This window comes from Poecilia formosa, unplaced genomic scaffold (genome assembly GCF_000485575.1).
Source record: "Poecilia formosa unplaced genomic scaffold, Poecilia_formosa-5.1.2 Scaffold71, whole genome shotgun sequence".
Lineage (NCBI taxonomy): Eukaryota > Metazoa > Chordata > Actinopteri > Cyprinodontiformes > Poeciliidae > Poecilia > Poecilia formosa.
The window spans coordinates 1-20335 of record NW_006800010.1 but is presented as its reverse complement, the minus strand read 5'-3'; the positions used below and the strand labels follow the sequence as shown (position 1 = coordinate 20335).

General features: G+C 38.4%; 1 protein-coding gene across 2 annotated transcripts; it reads left to right on the top strand.

Annotated features, from left to right (window-relative positions):
• The first annotated feature begins 1865 nt into the window (after nt 1-1865).
• On the top strand, nt 1866-20124 carry plcd1a (phospholipase C, delta 1a). Of its 2 annotated transcripts, none has more exons than XM_016673134.1 (8): nt 1866-2019; nt 13600-13758; nt 17786-18014; nt 18322-18451; nt 18540-18768; nt 18871-19072; nt 19716-19860; nt 19936-20124. In XM_016673134.1, exons 1-8 carry the CDS (start codon nt 1989-1991, stop codon nt 20101-20103), a joined length of 1293 nt encoding a protein of 430 aa, XP_016528620.1. In that variant the 5' UTR covers nt 1866-1988; the 3' UTR covers nt 20104-20124. The 2 variants fall into 2 exon arrangements, with proteins under 2 accessions (XP_016528620.1, XP_007555738.2); XM_007555676.2 differs by lacking the exon at nt 1866-2019 and adding an exon at nt 4635-4805.
• Nucleotides 20125-20335: the final 211 nt, after the last annotated feature.

The window sequence follows — 20335 nt, the reverse complement described above, 5'->3', positions numbered from 1 at the left end:
GGACAGGTTGCCAGTCTGTTGCAGGTATTGGAAAACTTCTTTACATAAACAAAACATTACGTTTGACGCAAAACACAACAAAGTGAACATTAATACAACAACATCTTCCAGTCACAAATATGAGATTAATTTTAGGCTGTGTGGGTATGGAAGTCCGTTTCCACCAAAAAAAAAAAAAAAAAAAGGCTGTGCCTTGCTCCTGAATGAATACATGCAGCACTTTTACAGTCAAGTATAAGACAAAGGCAGAGATGTAATCACTAGAAACACATGCAACAAAATCATCAACATTTTCAAACAGTGAATAGACAGATAAAACAAGTAGTAATTATAGGCAAAAAAAGTAATGAGGAAACAAAAGTGAGATAAATTAAGCAATTATTGATATTAAGAAACAGGAAATGAGATCACAAAGATTAGATTAACAATGCAATGCTGGAAATGAGAGGTAATAGCTAGTTCTAAGCCAATCTGAATAGATGTGTGTTTCTTGTGGTTGTAAAGACATTGAAACTCTAAGCTGTGCTCATGTTTCACAGCTGAGAGCTTCTATTAATGGATAAATAGATGCAAGCACTGTCAATATACCAAGATGTTTAAGACCCAGAAAACATCCTAATAGATTAACATGTTTTTGATGGTTGTGACAGCCCTCATATAGCAGGAAAAAAGCTGCTATATGAGGGCTTTTTTCCCTCATAAAAAACTGTTGTGTTTTCCTGTTGTGGGAAAACACAACAGGAAAATCCTTTTCCTGTTGTGTTTTCCCAACAGGAAAAGGATTAACTCCACCCAACAGGTGTTTTCACACCTTGTAACATCTAACCAAATCCTCCCTACGAGTTGGTCGGGTAAAAAAAAACAAAAAACACCACACACACACACATGACCAAAAACAACCCACAGGATAGGTCTAAGTGTTGGTAGCAATCACGTGAATCATGTGTGATTCTCCAAATGGGTAAATTTAGAATGAAAATACACAAAATACTCTCAACAACCAAGCAAGAATTTCCTGTATATAAGCAGACAAAAATTTCACTCAGCTGTGTCTGGATAACTTGATTTATGCAAAGCACATTCCCCGTGGTCTCATGCAAAAACACTGGCCACTGCTTGAAAAGGTTTAGTTTTAGTTGACCCGCTCATGAATGCCAGTCGCTCTTGTTGCATAGGCCAACATTCCTGAGGTGCCTGAAACAAAATCTGTAGTTGTGTTGATCTGCTTATGTGGGACTGCAGTGGGTTTCTCAAAGAGGGAATTGTTGAGCGTTTTTTTTTTTTTTTTTTTACATCATTTCATGCTTTTTTTTTCTCCCTTTTTATTCAATAGAATTTTTGCAGTGGGCTTATGAGACACCACAATAGTCAACAAACAGATAAAAAATCAGAGCACTTTTTTATAATAAAAATGACCTGGGTTTACCTCATGCAGAACTGATTCCTTTCCAAACATTTCCATGGACTAATGCTAAGAATAGTTTGTTGTTATGCAGACGAGGTGTGGAGTGGAAGTACAAGAGTGACAAGAAAAGGTAGGTCTCTACCAGCAACACCCAAAATAAATCAGGTGCACTCTCAGTGGCCACAGAAAAAAAAGTGTAATTTCAGCATTAGTTCAGCTGTATTAAAACACCATCTTGACAATGATAAGGTTTGTGCTGGTTGTCCAAGTAGATGTTTTCTGGCTGTGTTGACAACATTCCTTCTGAAAGTGTAGCTTCCATCAGCAAGCATGGAGGAAATTATGTAGTCATGAGACAGTTGAAAACTTGTCAAACTGGTGCTCAAATGGGTGTGAACAAGCAGCTGGAGCTGGTATGAAGCGTGCGCCTTGTGGGTTGGCTCAGAGGGGAGAAAAAGAAGAGTAGATTTTCCTCACAGAAGAGTTGTGGGAATATTTCCACTGACACGGACAGGCAGTGCAACAGAGGCAAACGGGAGTTTCTTTCTGCTGTAGACGGGGATTGATTTTGTCTGGATTCAAAATGGAATCAGATTTGGGCTCTAAGAGAGACGGTGAGTAGGGTGGCGATAGTGAAGCTGTTCATTACGTCATTGTGCTCAATGTCTGCTAAAATGTTGTTTCTTGATCCACATTTGAGGTGCAGACTCTGTTTGTGTTGCTATGTTAAATGAAAAACTATGTTCATACTTTTAGTCCCAATAATTTATATGTGCAAAGCAACAACTTCTATTTCAACAACTCTTGAAATAGAAGAATATTTGATTTTCTTGGAGATGGTTAAAATGCCTTCATTTCCTGTTGTTTTCACTTTGTCCAGTGACGGTTTTTAAAGGATTAAAAACCTGATTTATAAACAGACATTAACTGAAATAACATATTATTTCAAGTATTTTAAGTTCATAGTCCCTGGGACGCTTCTCATCATATTCAAGATACACATTGTGAAGTTGATCATTGTTTTAAATTATTCGATCATTTTGTGTTTTATTTTCAGTTCTGAAGACATGCAATTCTGAAGTATGATATTTGTAGTGTTAGTAATATAACCAACAAACATTCCAACAAGGGTAATATGAAGGGCATATTTTCTGAGCTGTGGTGAGTCAATGGCGGGTTGACTCATCACACAACCATACAAGTTTAAAACCCAGACCGACAAAGTCAATTCTGTAACAGATAGGGCATTCAATATTTATTTTATTAATTTGTAACCTAAATAATGTTCTAACAAGGTGAAACCATGCCAATAAAATAAACCCATGCATTCTGTTAAATATCTAAAGGACTAAATTTGTATCAAAATGTTACCGAAATAAGCCTAGAGGCGATCAGTAAATTCAAAACCAACATTTCTTTGTTTAAAAGCTCTACATTAGACACTGCTGCTGTAATTCAGATATTTACGAAGCTTTCAATTCATATAGCCTATTTATTAATCTATAGATATAGTTTTTAATACATTTTAATAATCATGATGTTTGCACAAATTCTCCTCCATAAAAAAGAGAAGTTTAGTCACAAGTCGAGTTTTCATTGATCCATTTCCATAATAGTGTTGTAAATACTTTTGGAACTAATTATTTCAGTTGTAATCCCCTACAAAATCATCGACTGTACAGCAGCCAGTTACCTGCTCACTCACTTCTGCTGTACAAAATGCACAAAAAAAGGTGATTGGAGGAGCTAGTCAGTATTAGCTCTGTGAATTCACACATTATTTATTTTCCTTTATTTCTAGCATATTGTAACTATTTGTGTGTGGTGAATGGGGAACAAAGGTATGTCTTATTAAGAACTTGTTTCAAGTGACTGGATGCGTATGACATTATAGCAATAGCAACATATTTGTCTAGTTTCATGCTTATGTTTGTTGCTCAGCTGACTGGCCTCTGCGCCTTTGACGCGTATTCTCCTTCTTCCAGTTCCAATGACATCCTCTCTGTACTGTTTCCAGTCATGTGACTAGAGTAGGACACTAGAAGAAAAAGATTTTAATACTTGCAAGAATGCTAAAATTATAGGCTGTGACAAAAACCCCACATATGCGTGCCAAAATGCCCTACGTCCTTTGCGCAGACAATCCAGACTTTTGGGAATCAATTGCCATCATCACATCCTGTTATTTTCACTCAGTGAGTGAAAACAAGGTCTTTGGTTTTGTTGGTGGACACAGCTGATGATCAGCATGCCCTGTCCTCGGTACACCATGATTCACCGTCCGGGCCAGTTCCAGGCTGGGACAGTCTTCTCTCTTGTGCCAGATCTGCAACTAATAACGGGTGATAGTTTTTGCTTGAATTCTAATCCACTCACTGTTTTGGAGGGACGGACTGGAAACTTTTGTGCTTTATTTACACAATTGATTCCCACTTTTTAAGAGCATAATATCTTTTAGAAACACTTTAGAAGCACTTACAGCGCAAATGGCTTTGTTTTAACAGAACTAGCAGAGCAAGTCGTCTAACTGGTACATTTGGGTTAAAAACTAACATCATTTTATCTCATGCAGAAAGTCAGAAAGCTTCCACGACTGACTTTAGACTCTCAAAGACATATACTCATCACGTGACTTCACTGCCCAAACATGTTAGGGAATTGCTTTCCCCATCGGGCAAAATTACTAATTTACTCATTTATAATAGTAATTATTACTAGTACTCTAACCAACAAAACTCGCCAACGCTTTAAATGCGTCTTCGTGTTATATGTTTTTATGAATTTATATAGTTTCGACGAAATAATACATAGCACAACAAAATGTCGAGCAAAACTAACCGAAGATACATTTAGCTACTGCCACACGGCGGCGCCATTTTATGTCTCACTTAGGAGCACGTACATATTTTCAAAACCTTTTCAAAGATAAGAAAGTTTTTATATTTAATTTATTTTGAGTGCAGTTGATCTTATTAAGTGTAGACTGTGAAGTTAAATACTTCCAAGAAAATAAAGTAAAAAAGAATCAACTTTGTGTGTGTCTTTCCCAGAAAAGTTAAACCAAATGATGAATGTAACTTTGAAAATGAATTTATGCTTGTTTTCTACACCTAAAATGTCTCTCCGAAGGACCAGTTTACCCCCTCTCTGCGGCGAATATGGGTGCTATAACATAGCAACACACGTAAAGACCCGCCCCATGAGGAGAGAGAGAAAGAGAGAGAAAAAACTTTTCCTCCCAGTTTTTTCTTCCTTACCGAGCTCAAATTTTACACCGAGCGGATTTTTTTTTACGCAGCGATGTCTTGCTTCTGTCCACGTCCTGAAAGGACAAACTCACAGGAGAAAGTATTTGCAGAGCACCGTAAAAAGGTCGCGCTGGAAAATGGAAAACGCCTGGGTGAGACCTCTTTTTTTTTAAAGGTGCACTTGGAGTCAGGGGCGCACGCGCTTCAGTTGTTAAGCCAACACAAACAGGAGCAACCGCGCATGCTCGCGGGGTTGTGTTTGGAGAACTTGGATTTGGAAAATATGTTCCTCTTCTTATTACGCATCAGTAATCCAGTGTGTCCTCATCTGTGTTTGTTATGTGCACATATGTAAATGGTTCTTAATCGCCTGGAGCGGCGCATTCTTTCTTCTGATGACAGATCAGGCTTCTGCCCGTCGCCTGTTAGACTGACATCCCCTGCACTCCCTTTTCGATGAGGGGAGGAAAAAACAAAAAAAAAAAACACACAGTGAATAGTCCAGTGAAAATTCTCTTTGTTGTTTCCATTGAGTCTATGTGGGCTTTTCATTTGTGACCTCCTTAAAAGCCAGGGCAAGCCTGTGACTGTTATTGTTTATGTGTAAACAACAGAGACGTTTCATCTTTTTCGGGACATCAGTTTTTAAAGAGATACAGCCTTTTACTAGACAATGCCAAATGTTGAGGTTTTCTTTTGAGGTTTAACCTTCCACTTCCATTTTTTTTTTACATTATAGATCACATAAAAGAGAAAAAAAAATGTTTTAACTGTTGAGAAATTAGATTTTACTCCTATTTATCCGTACAAACATATGGCCGTTTCTTGGATTCTGGGCTGACCCAGGGTTGTATGGGGCCTTAAACAGAATTTGATTTGTTATGCCTCTTCATGGTGTTGATGTTAAGAACATCACACACCAAACACGCCTGCACAAACGCTGTAGTCACTGGTATTGGGTCTGGAAAGTCAATTGTTGGTTCCTTTTCACCTATGAAATATCTGGTCGCATTTTCTACTGTAAACTCCTCTCACTTACAAGGTTGTATCTAGTGCTGATATTCCTCTAATTCCTTTGGGTTTTTGGAAATGGAATTAAAAAAAACTCCCTTGCTTAAAAGCAGTCGCACATAATAGCTATCGGCTATATTTGTAAACAAACTGGGTTAAAATACAAACAAAAGACTGAACTCGTAGCATCACTTTATTACTATGTTTACGAAAAATAATAATAAAAAGATTTTTCTTTCCACTTCCACAAAGTAAACTTAAATATTACATTTCAGTTTCAAGCAATTTTAAATCTTGCTAAAGTATTCACGCCCTTTAAGCTTTTCCGCATTTCGTTACGCTGCAACCAGAACCTTCAATGTATGTTATGTAATTTTATGTGATAAACCCACACATATGTACAATATGGCTTGAAAGAAAATAAATGTTTTTTCCATTACTAATTTATACTTTTTTCAGCTCAATTTCTTCTCTTATGGTTTGTCTCTCCAGCTTTTCTCATCCAGAGACCGTCGCTCTCCCTGTAGGTTTGAGGTTGTCCTGTTGATCCAACCCTAACCCTAACCCAGTCTTAAGTCTTTTGGTAGTCACTGAATTGGTTGTCTTACAGAATTTAATTGATTTGATCTGTATCCCTGTTCCCATCAACTATGACCAGCTTCCTTGTCCTTTTCTGTAGAAAAGCACCCGCACGCCATGCATTTTGCTTGTGGGCCAAAGCATGTACTTTTGTTTTCATCTAACTGTTGGCTTTATCTCTACATGGCTCACTGAGAAAATACATATGTGACTTTTATGGTTTTCTTTTAGAGTTGATTTTTCCAAGATTGGAAAATGCATGATTAACGGTTTTGTCAGCAGATTTTCCCACATCAGCTACGAACCTCTGCAATGATTTTGACGTTACCTCCAATTCTGTGATATGAATTGAAGGCAATTGCTTGCACTGGATTTGCATCAGGGCTATTAGGGGGAAGAGGGCTGACAATTGCTTGTCACACAGATTTTCATAGTAGAAAGGTTGAAAACCATGTATCTTTTCTTTCCACTTCACAATTATGAACAACTTTTTGTTTTTGTAGTGCAAGTAAAATATGATGGAAGTTTGTATATGTAACATTGCATAATCTGAAAATGTTCAAGAGGATGATTACTTTTGTAAGGAAGAGTTTCTGATATGAATCAACACAAGTTTTTTTTGTTTTTGTTTTTTTTCTTAACCTACCTTAACAGGGAAAATGCAGGGTAATAGTGAATACCTTCTCTTCAGGTAATTTGAGAATAACAACCAGCCATATTATTTCCCAGTAATTCTAAGAAACATCATGCCCTAGCTTGTCTCACATGGTGTAAACAGTTGGTTGCAGAGCCTTCCATCTGAAATTCATTACTCAGCTTCAGAAGAAGCACTCATGACTTGGGGGGGGCGGGTGTTCCTTGGATTCTAGAACTATTTCTTGTTTTCCTGGAACAATAAAACATGCCCGTCCCTCTTCTTTGCTGTCAACTGAACAGCTAAACTAACTAGGTCGGCTGATTGACGTATATGTTGAAAACAATTCCTTCAGTGCTTCTGGAGAAACAAACCTTGAACCATGTCAGGGAGCTCAGGGTACAATCTGTGGGGACAGGTCTGTCACGCAATCTTGCTAGCAATCTGATAAAGCTCCAACAGATTTCAAGTGTTTTCTCCTTCAAAGGTCACATACAGATTCCAGTTCTATTTTGTAGAAACCTTGGTAAAAACTAGTCATTGTTTTAAGTTGCATTGCAGATCCCAGCCCCACCCACAAAAGACTAAGCATTCTCTACCCAGTATTATTATGGCTTCACACAGAGGGTTTGGCTCGTGAATCACTCTCAAAGTGATAGCATGCAGTTTCCAAAGTGTATTACTTCACATGAATACTGGCTTACTTCAAAATCACGCTGCACACTCTGTAGCAGACAGGAAAAAAAATATTTAAAAAATTCTAGCGTAGAAGTTAGCAGGACATCTAAAACGGAAACTCTGCCATTGCTCCTGTTTTAGAACATGCTGATATCTTTTGTATCCATCCAAGTGAGTCCAGATAAAAATCCAAGCAGTTTGAGAAACAAGTAGTATGAAAAAAAAAATTATGTGATAAACTTCGGCCCTTTTAACAGAAACCGCAGTGTGGTGCAATTCCAAATATTTTATTGATCTATTTTACAGTAGCATCAACTTAATGTGTTTGCAGATTCAAGCTGTAAATATTTGATGATGGTGGGCTGAGAATGTTATGTTCTGCACGAACACAACATGCTAGCTCTGTTCGTGCGGAACGTTCTACCCGGAGACTCCAGTGGAGGAGTTTTCTTTCTCTGTAGTTGTATTGCTAGTATTTCTACTAGAACTAAAGGAAGCAATGAGTCTGTACTTCAGTGTCTGTGGAAGCAGTGGCCTGATGGGTGAATCAAGCAGATAATATGGTTCTTTCATAGAAATGGAACATGGAAATTGCACTTAGTATTTTTTTTTTATTTCACAATAAGATGGAAAATGATGACTAGGAAAAATAAAAAAAACAATCATTGTTTCCATTTTACTAAAGCCACTTTTTAAGGGATCAAAATCTACCTTGTGCCTCTCTAAGTTAAATGATATTTTACTTGCAGGCTATTTTGTAAATTGCAACTTACAACTTCCAAACCTCAAGTAAGTCCACCCACATATTGATGTTTACAAAATGAACCACATGGTATACTGTTGGACTTTAACATACAAAATGAAATTGCACCTAAAGAGAATTCTGAATATTATATTGGGAAAACATAAAGGATATGATTAGGAACCAGTAACTTGAAAAAGTATGAATACCTCTTTTTCCACTCTTTGTTACTTAACAATCTAACTTCAATGTGATAGACTATCAAAAACTTGCAACAGGAAGAAAAACTCAAACGGCAACAAGAAAAAAACTGAAGGAAAGCTTTAAGAAGCCTGCTGTGAAACATGGTAGTGGCAGCATCACACTATGGGCAATTCTGCAAGAAAACCTGTCAAAGGCGGCAGAGAACCAGATTATGGAGGAGGTTCTCCTTTCAACAAAACAGCAACCCAAAGCAAAGCCAACAAATTGTGAATTAATTAAAATGAATTGCTTACAACTAGGGGTTCACCNAGAGCACCGTAAAAAGGTCGCGCTGGAAAATGGAAAACGCCTGGGTGAGTCCTCTTTTTTTTTTTTAAAGGTGCACTTGGAGTCAGGGGCGCACGCGCTTCAGTTGTTAAGCCAACACAAACAGGAGCAACCGCGCATGCTCGCGGGGTTGTGTTTGGAGAACTTGGATTTGGAAAATATGTTCCTCTTCTTATTACGCATCAGTACTCCAGTGTGTCCTCATCTGTGTTTGTTATGTGCACATATGTAAATGGTTCTTAATCGCCTGGAGCGGCGCATTCTTTCTTCTGATGACAGACCAGGCTTCTGCCCGTCGCCTGTTAGACTGACATCCCCTGCACTCCCTTTTCGATGAGGGGAGGAAAAAACAAAAAAAAAAAACACACAGTGAATAGTCCAGTGAAAATTCTCTTTGTTGTTTCCATTGAGTCTATGTGGGCTTTTCATTTGTGACCTCCTTAAAAGCCAGGGCAAGCCTGTGACTGTTATTGTTTATGTGTAAACAACAGAGACGTTTCATCTTTTTCGGGACATCAGTTTTTAAAGAGATACAGCCTTTTACTAGACAATGCCAAATGTTGAGGTTTTCTTTTGAGGTTTAACCTTCCACTTCCATTTTTTTTTTACATTATAGATCACATAAAAGAGAAAAAAAAATGTTTTAACTGTTGAGAAATTAGATTTTACTCCTATTTATCCGTACAAACATATGGCCGTTTCTTGGATTCTGGGCTGACCCAGGGTTGTATGGGGCCTTAAACAGAATTTGATTTGTTATGCCTCTTCATGGTGTTGATGTTAAGAACATCACACACCAAACACGCCTGCACAAACGCTGTAGTCACTGGTATTGGGTCTGGAAAGTCAATTGTTGGTTCCTTTTCACCTATGAAATATCTGGTCGCATTTTCTACTGTAAACTCCTCTCACTTACAAGGTTGTATCTAGTGCTGATATTCCTCTAATTCCTTTGGGTTTTTGGAAATGGAATTAAAAAAAAACTCCCTTGCTTAAAAGCAGTCGCACATAATAGCTATCGGCTATATTTGTAAACAAACTGGGTTAAAATACAAACAAAAGACTGAACTCGTAGCATCACTTTATTACTATGTTTACGAAAAAATAATAATAAAAAGATTTTTCTTTCCACTTCCACAAAGTAAACTTTTAAATATTACATTTCAGTTTCAAGCAATTTTAAATCTTGCTAAAGTATTCACGCCCTTTAAGCTTTTTCGCATTTCGTCACGCTGCAACCAGAGCCTTCAATGTATGTTATGTAATTTTATGTGATAAACCCACACATATGTACAATATGGCTTGAAAGAAAATAAATGTTTTTTCCATTACTAATTTAAACTTTTTTCAGCTCAATTTCTTCTCTTATGGTTTGTCTCTCCAGCTTTTCTCATCCAGAGACTGTCGCTCTCCCTGTAGGTTTGAGGTTGTCCTGTTGATCCAACCCTAACCCTAACCCAGTCTTAAGTCTTTTGGTTGTCACTGAATTGGTTGTCTTACAGGATTTAATTGATTTGATCTGTATCCCTGTTCCCATCAACTATGACCAGCTTCCTTGTCCTTTTCTGTAGAAAAGCACCCGCACGCCATGCATTTTGCTTGTGGGCCAAAGCATGTATTTTTGTTTTCATCTAACTGTTGGCTTTATCTCTACATGGCTCACTGAGAAAATACATATGTGACTTTTATGGTTTTCTTTTAGAGTTGATTTTTCCAAGATTGGAAAATGCATGATTAACGGTTTTGTCAGCAGATTTTCCCACATCAGCTACGAACCTCTGCAATGATTTTGACGTTACCTCCAATTCTGTGATATGAATTGAAGGCAATTGCTTGCACTGGATTTGCATCAGGGCTATTAGGGGGAAGAGGGCTGACAATTGCTTGTCACACAGATTTTCATAGTAGAAAGGTTGAAAACCATGTATCTTTTCTTTCCACTTCACAATTATGAACAACTTTTTGTTTTTGTAGTGCAAGTAAAATATGATGGAAGTTTGTATATGTAACATTGCATAATCTGAAAATGTTCAAGAGGATGATTACTTTTGTAAGGAAGAGTTTCTGATATGAATCAACACAAGTTTTTTTTGTTTTTGTTTTTTTTCTTAACCTACCTTAACAGGGAAAATGCAGGGTAATAGTGAATACCTTCTCTTCAGGTAATTTGAGAATAACAACCAGCCATATTATTTCCCAGTAATTCTAAGAAACATCATGCCCTAGCTTGTCTCACATGGTGTAAACAGTTGGTTGCAGAGCCTTCCATCTGAAATTCATTACTCAGCTTCAGAAGAAGCACTCATGACTTGGGGGGGGCGGGTGTTCCTTGGATTCTAGAACTATTTCTTGTTTTCCTGGAACAATAAAACATGCCCGTCCCTCTTCTTTGCTGTCAACTGAACAGCTAAACTAACTAGGTCGGCTGATTGACGTATATGTTGAAAACAATTCCTTCAGTGCTTCTGGAGAAACAAACCTTGAACCATGTCAGGGAGCTCAGGGTACAATCTGTGGGGACAGGTCTGTCACGCAATCTTGCTAGCAATCTGATAAAGCTCCAACAGATTTCAAGTGTTTTCTCCTTCAAAGGTCACATACAGATTCCAGTTCTATTTTGTAGAAACCTTGGTAAAAACTAGTCATTGTTTTAAGTTGCATTGCAGATCCCAGCCCCACCCACAAAATACTAAGCATTCTCTATCCAGTATTATTATGGCTTCACACAGAGGGTTTGGCTCGTGAATCACTCTCAAAGTGATAGCATGCAGTTTCCAAAGTGTATTACTTCACATGAATACTGGCTTACTGCAAAATCATGCTGCACACTCTGTAGCAGACAGGAAAAAAAATATTTAAAAAATTCTAGCGTAGAAGTTAGCAGGACATCTAAAACGGAAACTCTGCCATTGCTCCTGTTTTAGAACATGCTGATATATTTTGTATCCATCCAAGTGAGTCCAGATAAAAATCCAAGCAGTTTGAGAAACAAGTAGTATGAAAAAAAAAATTATGTGATAAACTTCGGCCCTTTTAACAGAAACCGCAGTGTGGTGCAATTCCAAATATTTTATTGATCTATTTTACAGTAGCATCAACTTAATGTGTTTGCAGATTCAAGCTGTAAATATTTGATGATGGTGGGCTGAGAATGTTATGTTCTGCACGAACACAACATGCTAGCTCTGTTCGTGCGGAACGTTCTACCCGGAGACTCCAGTGGAGGAGTTTTCTTTCTCTGTAGTTGTATTGCTAGTATTTCTACTAGAACTAAAGGAAGCAATGAGTCTGTACTTCAGTGTCTGTGGAAATCAAGCAGATAATATGGTTCTTTCATAGAAATGGAACATGGAAATTGCACTTAGTATTTTTTTTTTATTTCACAATAAGATGGAAAATGATGACTAGGAAAAATAAAAAAAACAATCATTGTTTCCATTTTACTAAAGCCACTTTTTAAGGGATCAAAATCTACCTTGTGCCTCTCTAAGTTAAATGATATTTTACTTGCAGGCTATTTTGTAAATTGCAACTTACAACTTCCAAACCTCAAGTAAGTCCACCCACATATTGATGTTTACAAAATGAACCACATGGTATACTGTTGGACTTTAACATACAAAATGAAATTGCACCTAAAGAGAATTCTGAATATTATATTGGGAAAACATAAAGGATATGATTAGGAACCAGTGACTTGAAAAAGTACGAATACCTCTTTTTCCACTCTTTGTTACTTAACAATCTAACTTCAATGTGATAGACTATCAAAAACTTGCAACAGGAAGAAAAACTCAAACGGCAACAAGAAAAAAACTGAAGGAAAGCTTTAAGAAGCCTGCTGTGAAATATGGTAGTGGCAGCATCACACTATGGGCAATTCTGCAAGAAAACCTGTCAAAGGCGGCAGAGAACCAGATTCTGGAGGAGGTTCTCCTTTCAACAAAACAGCAACCCAAAGCAAAGCCAACAAATTGTGAATTAATTAAAATGAATTGCTTACAACTAGGGGTTCACCGACTTGTCGGCCAGCCGATTTATCGGTGCCGATCTCCTTCATTTTTGGGAGATCGGTGATCGGCCAATTTTTACATGTGAAGCAGATCTTATCCACCAATGTTATCAACCTCGGCAAAGTCTAAAAATCAACCACTATGCTTTTCTTTTCTCCCGTGAGAGAGGTTTGACTGACAAATTGGCCGACTAGGTCATGTCTGGACATTTACAGTTAACAATAGTTACCCCGTTGTTGCCAATTCAGCAACTTTCTTGATATGTTGAGCAACGTTTCAGACAATAAATGGCATCGGCCAAAATCGGAATCGGTAAGTTGGGCTTTTTAAAAGATTGGTAATCGGTGATTAGACAGAAAACTGCAATCGGTGCACCCCTTGTTACAACAATGGTATTGACAGAGACTCTCCACTCAAGTCTGGTGGACCCTGATTAATTTTTGTAAAGAATGGACAAAACCTTTAACAAAACCTGTATTTCTTTCAGTCGTTTTTCCATGCACGTCAAAGACACACATTGTGTTAAAAAAAGACAGATAAAAATAAGCAATAAGCAAAAACAAGGCAACCCTCCATAAAACATTTAGTCCCAGCAGGATGTGTAAACCAGCTGGTTACCTCCAAACGGTGCTCCACTAAAATTATCTTTCTTTTCCACTTCTCCAGTTTAATGTTTTACCTGTTCATTTTAGCTTTGTAATAATATCCAAACATTCATAATAATTCTGATATTTCCTGTTTTGTCCCAAAATGTCTAGGTCTGAAAGACAATGAGGACCTTCGGTTCCTGCTGGACGGCGCGAAACTCACCAAGATCCGCTCGAAATCCTGGCATAAGAGCCGCTACTTTAATCTGATGGAAGACTGTAGGACCATTATGTGCTCGTCTAAGAAACTTGGCAAAAAAGGCAATACCTGTGAGTTTCAAATTCCTTTTATCATATGATTCATAAAAATGAGATAAGTCTTGCTAAAGAAAAATTACATTGTGCAGTACATCTCGCTTTTTCATTGGCTGGACACCCCTTTGGATTTTACTGTGTCAAGTAAATTACACAGTAAAAGCTGAGTTGCTGAGACTCCATAACAACTATTACATACTGACAACAAGACTCAGCTGTCAAAGCACTTGAAAGTAGTTTCGCATGAAAGAAAGGTAGAATGTGCAAACAGCAGATGCACGCTTTCAGATCAAAACAAAAGCTTCTTGCTTCATTGTGTGCGCACACACACACACACACACACACGCACACACACACACACGCACACACACACACGCACCCACACACACCGTCCCTTAGATTCCTCTGGCGAGTATGTGAGAAATGTTGTTGGTGGAGTGAAAAACAGCTCAAACATTCATCATGGTTGGGGCAAGAGACAGACTGGAAAAATCTAGTGTACATCCTGACTATGTGTGTGTGCCCGTTTGAGTTATTTTCCTTCTCCTGGTTCAGTGATCCCCTGTCAGACTGAAAAAGAGTATATCTTTCTCTGGGTCTCTGGTGGCTCAGGTTTCCCTCGCACCCCAGCGACAGTCAGTGCTGCCGGGGCTGATAACCTCTGTCTCAACGCCTGAGCTTAGAACAACAACAGAGCCCGAAGGTGGTCTTAAGGTGGTCGGTGTTTTGTTTCAGGTCTCTACAGCATGTTTTGTTGTTTTCGTGTCAGCCAGAAAGCCAAAGTGACAGCCCAGCTCAAAAGTGTTGAGGTTTACTGGAGAAAAGACTGCGAGTGAAAACAAGACCTGGTTTTAACCACATTTGAAAATAGATGTGTACAGATCAGTGTATGCGTGCGTTCGAATTTTATCAGTTTAAAACCACAAAGTCAAGACTGTAAATGTGCATCGATGTTTAGTCTGAATTATAGAGAGAGATGATCTTGAATTGCTCACAGCCGTGGAATATTGTCTTTTAAATCTCCTAATGTTTCAAAGACTTCATATTATCATGCACTAAAAGGTTTTTTATGCTCTTTGGAAGAGAAACAGACACACAGCATCTCATCTCCACCACTGTGGTTAGCAGCGTGCATCTGCTGTTTGCACATTCTACCTTTCTTTCATGGGAAACTAGTTTCAAGTGCTTTGACAGCTGAGTCTTGTTGTCAGTATGTAATAGTTGTTATGGAGTCTCAGCAACTCAAATACGTCTCTAACAGAGAACATAAAATGTAATCTTCTTTTATATTTAGTTCACTGCTAGGATAAGATTTCTCTAACTGTAGATGTGAGGACGTTTACCCAATTAGAGGCAAGTAACTATTTTATTTTATTTCTGAAGCTCAACTCACTTTTGCTTCACTTGAATATTTTCCATCTTTCCTATTTTTAAAATTAAGGCTAAAACTGAGATCGTTTTTTTTTTTTATTGTCTCATACCATAATTGTTGTTTTACTGTAAAACTGGAATCTTTCATTGAAAGCTAAACATTATCAAATTAGCGTGATTGTTTTAACCACAATGACATGTTGAAACCTCTCCAAGAGAATACGTTAACTGTAAAAAATGCAGCATTAAAATCTAGCAGAAAAAGTACAGCACTCAGCTAGACCAGAAATTAGCAACTAGATGTAATTAAATTTGCTAAGAAAGAACATTTGCCTCTTGCAACTTAACCACCCTTGGGGAAAAAAAAATTAAACAGTATTAAAATTAATACATCGTTCTTTGCGGGAACACAATATAGCAGTAAAATATTTGCTCCAACTGTTACCAGAGTTAGTAGCTGTGTATTGCGGTCATTTCCTGACTTACGGAGATGAACACACGCATGCTTTGCGTGAATAGCAGGCTCTCTTATCCTACCCATTTTGAAGATTAGCTAAAACAAATTGGCCTCCTTGTCATGTCACATTTATACCGCATGGTAACCAGGAGTCATGAATTTCTACTTAAAATCTTGAAAATCATCACTATCTTAGCTGCTAAGTACAAACATACTTCCATTAAGTGCTGCAGCGAGGTGGATGTGTTGTAAACATCTACACATCTGCTGTTTTCTTTCATTTTCTGATGAATGCTTTCACATTGAGAAGTCCCTGAACAAGCTTAAATCAAAACAAAAGCAGATATTTTTCTCTGGTAGTCGTTAACAGCAAAGAATGGAAAAATGCAGAAGATGCAGGTTTGCATATTTAACAGCAGTTCCTGTTAATCACTTAAACCAGCTCTTTGCTCATGAAACAAACATTTCAATAAGTTTCATTTCTTTTATCATACAAATTCTTAAACTTGTTTATCTTCTCTTGCTTATCCAGCAGACTCCACAAATTTACATTTAAGTTGTAGAGTTTTCTGTCTTGCTGTTTGTTAAAAAAATTACATCGAACTGCTGCATTTGTTTGCAAAAATCTGTTCAGATAAGTACTGTAAGCATGTGTACTTATCTTTCAGTGTTCAATTCTACAAACAACATTGGTCAGTTATCTAAAACTAGCATTGTAGCTGAGCTTTTAGTCTTTCTTTTTATCACAAGGTCAGTCGTTTCTCTTCAGAGTGGTTACATCGTGTGTGTTGGTGCTCGCTCTTCCGTAAATTAAGCTGCTCAACAAAGCAGCTGGCTTCAAGTGTATGGGCGGAAACAGACTGCATGTGCAGAGACCTTCAGTCGAGTTATCTGGGTCACATTGGTGATAAATCTGTGTCTTTTTAGCATAACAAATACCCCCTTTTACTATTTTCGTGAAACCATGTTTGCTAGTTGGACAATGCAATTACCAGATGTCCTCTGTCGTCTTCTGTCCACTTACATCTTATCTCCCAACAAGGATGCAAATGCTCAACGTTGTTGTTTTCATGTTGTTTCTGCTTCTTAGCATCAAGTGAGCCTCTCCCTTCGATGATCGTTTTATTCTCCTCTGTTTTCATAATCCGTTGTGGTGCAAGGAAAACATTACTTAATCAATTTTTAATAAAGAGGGAAAAAGCATTGCTGTGAATTTGATCTAATTTTATCTCTATAATACTGGAACTATGAACAAGTATCAAGTCTGCACCAGTTCCAACATAACCCAGCGTAGAAATACAATAGAAGAAAGAGGGAGAAATCAAGAGCGGTGAGAAAGAAAACAGTTTCTCTCCTTTATTAAACTTGGGGTCGTGACGTCTGCTGTTGCTTGTGACTGGAAGTAATAAATCTGACTTGTTCTGTTAGCAGAAACAGGCAGGCCGACGGCCCTGAACTGGACAATCATTTTGTACTTCTTCAGAATGGTCAGATTGCCAGTCTGCCTCTGCCTGAAGACTCAGGAATACCAGTTGTGTGTGATAAGGTTGTTGTGTTTAAATGTAAAAGGTCCACCAAGAATATTTTGAAGGGTCTTGGAGGAAAGGAGCTCTGTGTGATTGCGTGCAACACATTACCCACCTCTACACTCTCAAACAGTTCTGTTAAGCACCGTTGTGTCTTTTTGCATCATTTCACTCTCGCTTTTTTCTTTTAATTTGATTGGCATCAACCATTTCCATTTTGAGGTGAGCTCAGACGTCATGGAAGCACGTGACATTTCTCAAACACTTATGTAAGAGGCCTCCAAAGGCAGCTCCCTCAAAAACAAGAGTTATCTTATGGATAAGAAGATACAAAAGTAGCCCTGTTGTGACCAAAGAGAAAAGTCGTCTTTCACAACAAGATAATGACATGTCGGAGGAAGGTCTGTGCTTTAGGTGATAAGAATGCCTGATGGGTACCAAATGCCTAAGACCAGATCTTAAATTACGAATAAAGCAATCGCTGTCAGACAACTTTGCAACGATTTATTTTGGAAGAAGTCCAAAATCCTTTAGAAATAATTGTACGTCGGTTTTAGACTCCAAACGCTGTCTTAAACTTGCCGTTAGTTTAAAAGTTCAAATGAAGTTGGCTTTATAATTAATTAGCATAGCCATGTTCTCATTTCTAAATCCAGGTTCTAACAAACGTCCTGCTTTCTCTACACAGTCCTCATTGAAGACATCGAATCTGTGCGCAAGGGCCGCCAGACCGAAGGGCTCAAAAAACATACGGACCCCGACGAGGAAGAGAAGTGCTTCTCTATCATGTTTAAGGGAAGCAAAAAGAACCTCGACTTCATGGTGAACTCTAAAGAGGAGGCCCATCGGTGGGTCACCAGCCTGGAGAAGCTCATGAACCATGCGCAGAACCTCAGCAAGAAGCAGGAAAGAGAACAGTATCCTTAATGTGATTTGATTTCAATTATTATTTTTTTTTATTTCACACATACACCATTATTTTGTTAGTTTGTTTAGAATGTTGTTTTGTGCACAGGGACATTTAAAAGCACATATGGTTGGTGAGTTTTGTCACAACCAGTAAGTCCAGTTGTGGATTTATTTATGTATTTACGTATTTTTGTAGGTGTGTTATACATTGTGCATCAGTTGAGGTTTGGGCTCTAAGGTGGTGCTCTGCACAGTTATTTTTTTTTGTAGTTTTGTTCTTCTGTTGTAAACCAAATCCTTACATCTGAGTTCCAGTTGGTTCATCAGCTGCATGCGAAAGGCAGACAAGAACAAAGACAACAAGATGACCCTGAAAGAGCTGAAGCATTTCCTGCGACAGGTCAACATTGAGGTGGATGACACCTATGTGGAGGAAATATTCAAGGTGTGGCGCTCTCAAATTTCTCTTCTCTTTCAGTAAAACCAAATCAGTAAAGTTAGCAGTTTATTGAAGTGCCATTGTGTTTACACAGAAATGTGACACGTCAAATTCGGGTACCCTGGAAGACTTGGAGATCGAGGAATTTTATAGCCTCCTGACAAAACGGGAGGAGATAGATGTGATCTATGCGAAGTACGCTAAAACAGAGGGTGAAATGAGCGCCAGGGACCTGCTGGATTTCCTGCTGAATGAGCAGAGGGAACAAGCGACCATAGAGAGTGCACTCAAGCTGATTGAGAAACATGAATTGGACGAAGCAGGTTGGTGAACTTGGAGCGGGACTGTTGGTTTTCAAAAGTTCGACTCTCACCGGATTTGCCTTGCTTGGAGGGTTATTCAACTTATTGTGCTCGTCCTCACAGCAAAACAGAAGAAGTGCATGACTAAAGATGGCTTTGTAATGTACCTCAACCAAGAGGATGGATGCATCTTCAACCCAGCTCACTCACCGGTGTATCAGGACATGAGTCAGCCTCTCAATCATTACTTTATCTCCTCCTCACACAACACCTACCTGATGGAGGACCAACTCAAAGGACCCAGCAGCACAGAGGCCTATGTAAAGTAAGCGTTTCAGTACTGCTTGTTGTTAGACGAAAATTAGAAAACGTCCTCAGGTTTTAATCTGCTGTCTGGGCTTTTCAGGCCTGACATTTCATGAGTCTGTCCAACAACTATCTACTTTGCTTAATGCACAGTTCAATGAAATCTTTACGTATATATTTTTGTTCTCAGTGAGTTAAACATTTTTGGACAAGTCTCCGTCTGGCTCTCAAAAAAAGCCGTTCTACTGAGTCCGCTCTTTTCAGAGTGCCCAATAATTTGTTGTTGTACAGGGATGAAGAGGAACCTTGATCCTTGTCTCTGTGGATCATTCTGGAGGATTATATGGTCCTGCAGTCTGATATAAACTTCAGTTTACTTTCTGCCCCATTATTAAATACTGGGACTGGGTCTTGAGTATCATTTGATCCAAATTACAGAGGTGTTGCTTATATCCAACCTTTACTAATGAAGGAAACTGAGAGCTATTAAATCCACTGCTGACATAAGGATAATTAATCATAATCATACCTTAATAAAACTTGATTATTCGCTGATTATTATGGACTCCCCACATGTCTAGTGGTTGTTTCAGTGAAAAGGAAACTAATCACTCAGAGTAAATGGATGGAAAAGGTAGTTTTACTCACTCCTCTTCTTGCAGAGCATTGATGAAGAGTTGCCGTTGTGTGGAGCTGGACTGTTGGGACGGACCAAACGGAGAGCCTATAATTTATCACGGCTACACTCTAACATCCAAAATCCTTTTCAAAGACGTCATCAGAGCCATCAAAGACTATGCCTTCAAGGTAAATGAAATGCTTATTTTGCCTCTAGGAGAATAAAAAGCTTTGAACGTTGATGGTTGATCTTTTGCTACCCAGACATCTCCGTACCCTGTGATTCTGTCCCTGGAGAACCACTGCACAGTGGAGCAACAACAGCTCATGGCCCATCACTTAATCGACATCCTGGGTTCTGCTTTGGTCACAAAGCCTTTGGGTGACACCATGCCCGCCAACCTCCCCTCACCAGAGGTATGTAACCTTTAAATTCTAACTCATGTTAGGTTTAATTCGATGTGAATCCTTACTATAAATATTCTTTATAATTAAGAATCAAAAGATGACCACAGCAAGTTAACGAACTGCTCTGCCAGGTTTTTCTCTTCCCAGGTTACGTGAGTGTTAAAGCTAAGGGGAAAGGAGTGAAACTGATCTGATTAAACTACAAAAATCTTACCCAAGTTGGAGTGAAATAGATAATTGTTCATGTGGTTTTTTT

Excerpts from the sequence above, each read along its gene's own strand:
- plcd1a (XM_007555676.2), top strand. The coding sequence starts at position 4,706 with ATGTCTTGCTTCTGTCCACGTCCTGAAAGGACAAACTCACAGGAGAAA. Across the intron at positions 4,806-13,599 it reads GGAAAATGGAAAACGCCTGG|GTCTGAAAGACAATGAGGAC; the intron begins GTGAGACCTCTT and ends CAAAATGTCTAG. Across the intron at positions 18,015-18,321 it reads AAGAAGCAGGAAAGAGAACA|TTGGTTCATCAGCTGCATGC; the intron begins GTATCCTTAATG and ends TCTGAGTTCCAG.